Raw genomic sequence first — 4,802 nt, 5'->3', positions numbered from 1 at the left:
TGAAATCGTCAGCCGTTACCTATTTACCTGTAGTTACATATCTGTAGTATAAGGAAATAACACAAAAATCATCACATATTTTCTAATCTGTTTGGGTTGGCATAGTTCAGTGCTTACAAAATACTTTTAAACATTTCTAGGTTAATTCTAATTTATATGATATCTGTTATAATGAATTATTGTATATTATTAATATAAGTTTAACTAATTACCTATATTTCAGGAAAATTAAATAATAAATGTATTGAAGAAAAACATTGTTTTATTTTCATTTTGGAATGGGTGATATGTTGTACACTATTGTTAACTGATAACACCCTGTGTGTAATTCCCCATTGCTTTCATAACTTTATGAATAAACCAAGTATTTTTTAGAAAAAAATCTCAACATCTAACTTGTACTCTGGTGCCTTGGAAAAAGGCTTACTTACCTAAAATCAAGGAAAATTAATAATGAAAAATCCATTTAATTTTTAAAACTCAACAATAACTCATAAATTACATACTGTTTTTTTTTTTAATTTCTAATGTTTTTTGTTACGTTCAAACTCATCATCCTAAGGAATTCCTAATATGTGCTGCTATTTTCCTAATAAATAATGTGCTGTATAACTATAATGATTGCTTAATCCCAATTATAAGTTTTGCCAGGGGTAATTTTTTTAACCCCCGAGGCATCATCTCCAGCAATTCTTTTAGGTACAGCAACAACTTCTGGAGGTTTTACTTCCCTCCTGCCATCCCTTGTGAAATAGTAATTGGCACTTAGTTTGTGAGTGGCTCCGTCTGGTAGAACGGGAGGAGGTGGTGATCTTGTTGCAAGGAAGTCCTAATAAACAGAACATCAGATAAAATATAGAACTCTTATAAACCATTTATACCTGGAAACGTAAAGCTAACGTATGTTTTCGTCCCAATAAAAACTCTCTGACCCGTTGAAGGAATGGATTTACATCATGGATTTGCACTTTGGGTTTTGGGGGCATTTTTATGTTCGAAAAACGAAAATTTTCAGAGTATATTTCCTGAAGATCTCGATAGATAACCTTAAAAATGTTGCGTAACGGAAGTGGCTACGGAATGGTATGATGTGAAATGTGTGTGAAGCTAGCGTCCGATCAATATCAAGTTCGAGAACGCAGCATTTGTCGGTTGCCAGCAACCTATTTATAGGCCGCGCTCGCTGTTATTTAATCAACATAATACCCGTATATCATGAAAAATCCAAGGGATTTTAATAATTTTTTGTCCAGATATTAACAATGAATCCTTAAATCAAATTATGGTGGTCCCAAACGTCTACAAATTAAGGTTTCTTTGTGAACATTAATTAAAAAGTCAAATGATAAAGAAATGAAAAAGCCTCTAGCTCACAAGTCACAAACTTCCCAAAGGATTTGGATAAAACTTTTGTGTGCAGTTATCCATAAAATGCCAGCCATAAAGTTACCGCTCCTCGTGACCGGCCTACTATTTGCGTCAAGCCGGATATTTTTAAAAATCTAAGGAAATTAACATAATCTGTAAAAAAGTATGTAATACTACTATCTTTTTTATGCATTAAAAAATAAATTTAATCTTAAAAAACAAGCGTACATGAGGACCAATAATATTTTTTAAAGTTTAATATTAGTTATTTCGTTTTAATTATTTCTGATATTTTATGGTAAATGAGTTCTTATATTAAAATATAATATTTTTTCCATACTTTTAAATATATATAAATTTAAATTCTCATAAATAAAAATAAAGTTTGAATGAAATCCAGATTTTTTTCTAATTTTGTATTACTTGGTGCCCTCCTATTTTTATGCAAATCGGAGTTCAGGAGTTCGGTTACAATAGGGTTTTTTGAGATACTTTTAAGTATACACTAATATAAGTTAAAATAGTTGCCACCCCTTCATAACCTCTAGAAAAAATTAAATTTGGACAAAATCCCGATTTTTTCAAAAATGTTCCTTATTTAGTGCCCTCCTACTTTTATGAATCAGTGTGCATGGGTTTTGTTATATTAGGGATTCTTGGGACACTTTTAGGTATACACTAACATAAGTTTAGATAGTTGCCACCCCTTTATAACCTATAGAAAAAACTAAATTTGGACAAAATTCCGATTTTATTAAGAATGATCATTATTTGGTGTCCTCCTACTTTTATGCAAATCAGAGTGCATGCGTTTTGTTTTAATAGGGGTATTAAAGATACTGTTAGGTATACACTAACATAATGTTGTGAAATTGGTTGTTGTTGTCATGGAAGCTTCTGCTTGAAAGACTTGGATTTGGATAGTACAACTAGGGTTCATTTCAAGGACGAAAGTACCTTGGTTAGTATATTGGTATATTGTCTTTATTGGGGCCACATTGCTTTACAGCTACGGTTTTGGATGTTGAAATTATAATCCATTTTTCTTGTTCCAGCTTCTGGATCTGGGTTTGGATGGTTTGGCAATTTGAAGGGTGCACCTCGCATAGCGGATTCTCAGAAACGCTAAAAGGGCTGTTTTCTTTGCAAAGGTAGATTTCATTTGATACCTCTGAACCTTTGGCATTGAACAGTACACATGAATGTTCATTAAGGATAAGGTATTGGCTTTGAGGGATAATTAATATAGTTGAAACATGGAATTTAATGGTACGGGTAGAGGCTATATATTACATAATTTTTGAGCTCTACAATAGGTATTTCTATAATAAAGAATATTTTATTTTCCTTTGTATAACTTTTAATTTCAACAATCTTTTCAATAAAATATTTTCTAGAGTAGCTGCAAATGGTAATTTAGTTTTACTTAAATTAGGGCAAATTAATTTAATTTCATTTAACAGTTCTTTTGGATCGATAATTGAGCTGTGAAAATTGTGTGACAAATTTTTACTTATATTCTCAAAGTGTGCAATATATTTTTGGGCTATAGTTATTTGCTTATTTAAAATTGATTTAAATGAGTTTTGACTATTTGAGATTTCTAAAATTGCTTTGTCATATTTTTCAGCATCTTCTTGGGCAATATTACCAGTTATAGATTTTACTACAGAACCTAATCCTTTAATAAGTCCTCGTTTGCTACGCTTATTGAAGAGGGGATTAATTTGAAAAGTGTCAACCAGTTTACACTTTTCATGTGTAAACTAAGTTAACGGTCGGAGATACTTACCGACCGAAACGTCGTGTTGTACGAAAACAAAGACAATGTCAGTCCGACTCCCCGTTTTTACATTACCATTGTCTACCACTTTCAAAAACAAATGGGGTATTTATCTTCGACTATGCGCTCATTCAATCTTCTAAAATCGATAACAACTCGCCATTTGCGTTTCCCAGAAGAATCGGCTTTTTTGGAATGATCCATATGGGACTGGACCAAGAAGAACACGAATTTCTAATAATTACTTGATTGAGCATTTTTGATATTTGTTCTTTTACTTCTTTTTTATGAACTTCAGGGTAACGGTAAGTTTTGATGAAAATCGGGCTTTCGTCTGTCAATTTTATTTTATGACGTACTTGATTTGTAAAGGTTAATGGTACTTTGTCGCAATAAAAAATATCTCGATATTCAAAACACAACTTTCTTAATGCCCCTTTTTCTTCCTTATTACAATGGTCTAAGCGTAAATTTCAGATTTTCTTTTAATAAATTGTCATGTTCGGTTATTAAATTCCAATCTGTTTCCATTTTTTCGCAAAAATTTACATCTAAAGAATTAATTGGTTCAATTTCGACTGAATCATTAATTTAAAATTGAACTGGAATTTCACTAGAATTAGTTACTATTGTATAAGCATAAAAATTTGAAATATTAACTAATGCTTTTGGTATTTCTAAACCATTTTCGAATTTTTGGTAATTTAAAATTCTTAACCAGATTTAATATTTACAGCTAATTTAATAACTTGTTAAGTTCTTGGTTCAACGGTTATGCAGTAGTTTTGAAAAATTTAGTTGGAATTATTAATTTTTTGTTTTTTATTTTCCAAAATTATAGGAATGTTAGCATTTTGTGTGCAAAGTTTAAATCTATTTTAGCATTTAATTGCTTTAAAAGGTCAGTATTAGATTCAATTAGTCCATCATATTTTTCCGAAAAACTAAACAAGTAAAATTTATGAGAATCTTGTGCATTAAATATATTAAAAATAGGTATATGGGCAACTTCGATATGAAAGGAATTGGCGTGTGCCGTCTGAATATTAAAAATCACTTCACACACAATCTCATGCGCAATATAATTCCTGAAACATTTATATGCAAGTTGCGGACTCATTAAACCCCTTGAACTACCGGTGTCGATTAAAAAATGGGCTCTAATTTCTGTGATGTACACGTACGGTAAATCTGATCTAATGCTATTAACATATATTATGTCATGGGGTTGTTATCTCTGTTTTCCTGAAAATTTTGCTTATCAGGCTTATAACTATGTTCATTGGAAGTATGAGGTGTTCGACTCTGACGGTCATCGAATTGTGTTTCTGCAAAGGCATTGTCTGCTGATGGCGACAAGAATTCGCTGTTATAGTCAAATCGGTATAATTATAAGAATTATTATAATAGGAGTCTTAAACTGATCATAATTATTATTAGCAGCATAATAATATCGGAATTAGAACAAATGAGATCGGGTGCACGGCCTCTTAATTTAATTAAAATTGTGCCGGTAAGAGCTAAACTAATGGGATTGTTTATATTATTAGCATCTTGAAAATTTGTTAAAAGATGTTCACATAAAGCTGTGATGAATCTATTCAATTGTCTTGGATTCCCATCGAAAGTAGGGATATTATCGGCTTGAATA

The 4,802-nt window shown here is 31.1% G+C and overlaps 1 protein-coding gene and 1 long non-coding RNA gene across 3 annotated transcripts; one reads left to right on the top strand and one right to left on the bottom strand.

The window, feature by feature from the left end:
• Positions 1-242: 242 nt before the first annotated feature.
• LOC126736498 (NADH dehydrogenase [ubiquinone] 1 alpha subcomplex subunit 7-like) lies at positions 243-1,093 on the bottom strand. 2 transcript variants are annotated; one of them, XR_007660680.1, is made up of 3 exons: positions 882-1,093; positions 507-829; positions 243-431 (listed from the first exon to the last, which is right to left on the bottom strand). XR_007660680.1 is itself a non-coding variant. In XM_050440876.1 (2 exons), the coding sequence occupies exons 1-2, from the start codon at positions 984-986 to the stop codon at positions 626-628; spliced, it is 309 nt and encodes a 102-aa protein (XP_050296833.1). In that variant the 5' UTR covers positions 987-1,093; the 3' UTR covers positions 243-625. The 2 variants fall into 2 exon arrangements, 1 of the variants encoding a protein (XP_050296833.1); XM_050440876.1 differs by having other exon boundaries at positions 243-829.
• Positions 1,094-1,233: 140 nt separating this feature from the next.
• Positions 1,234-2,769, top strand: LOC126736499 (uncharacterized). The gene is made up of 2 exons (XR_007660681.1): positions 1,234-1,531; positions 2,424-2,769. It is a non-coding gene; the product is annotated as an uncharacterized LOC126736499 (long non-coding RNA).
• Positions 2,770-4,802: the final 2,033 nt, after the last annotated feature.

This window comes from Anthonomus grandis, chromosome 5 (genome assembly GCF_022605725.1).
Source record: "Anthonomus grandis grandis chromosome 5, icAntGran1.3, whole genome shotgun sequence".
Classification (NCBI taxonomy): Eukaryota; Metazoa; Arthropoda; class Insecta; order Coleoptera; family Curculionidae; genus Anthonomus; species Anthonomus grandis.
Note: the sequence above shows the minus strand (reverse complement) of the source record. Positions and strands in the feature narration are given on the sequence as shown.

Coding starts and splice junctions, on each gene's coding strand:
- LOC126736498 (XM_050440876.1), bottom strand. CDS start 986: ATGCCCCCAAAACCCAAAGTGCAAATCCATGATGTAAATCCATTCCTT. Junction 830..881: donor CGTTAGCTTTACGTTTCCAG/GTATAAATGGTT, acceptor TCTGTTTATTAG/GACTTCCTTGCAACAAGATC.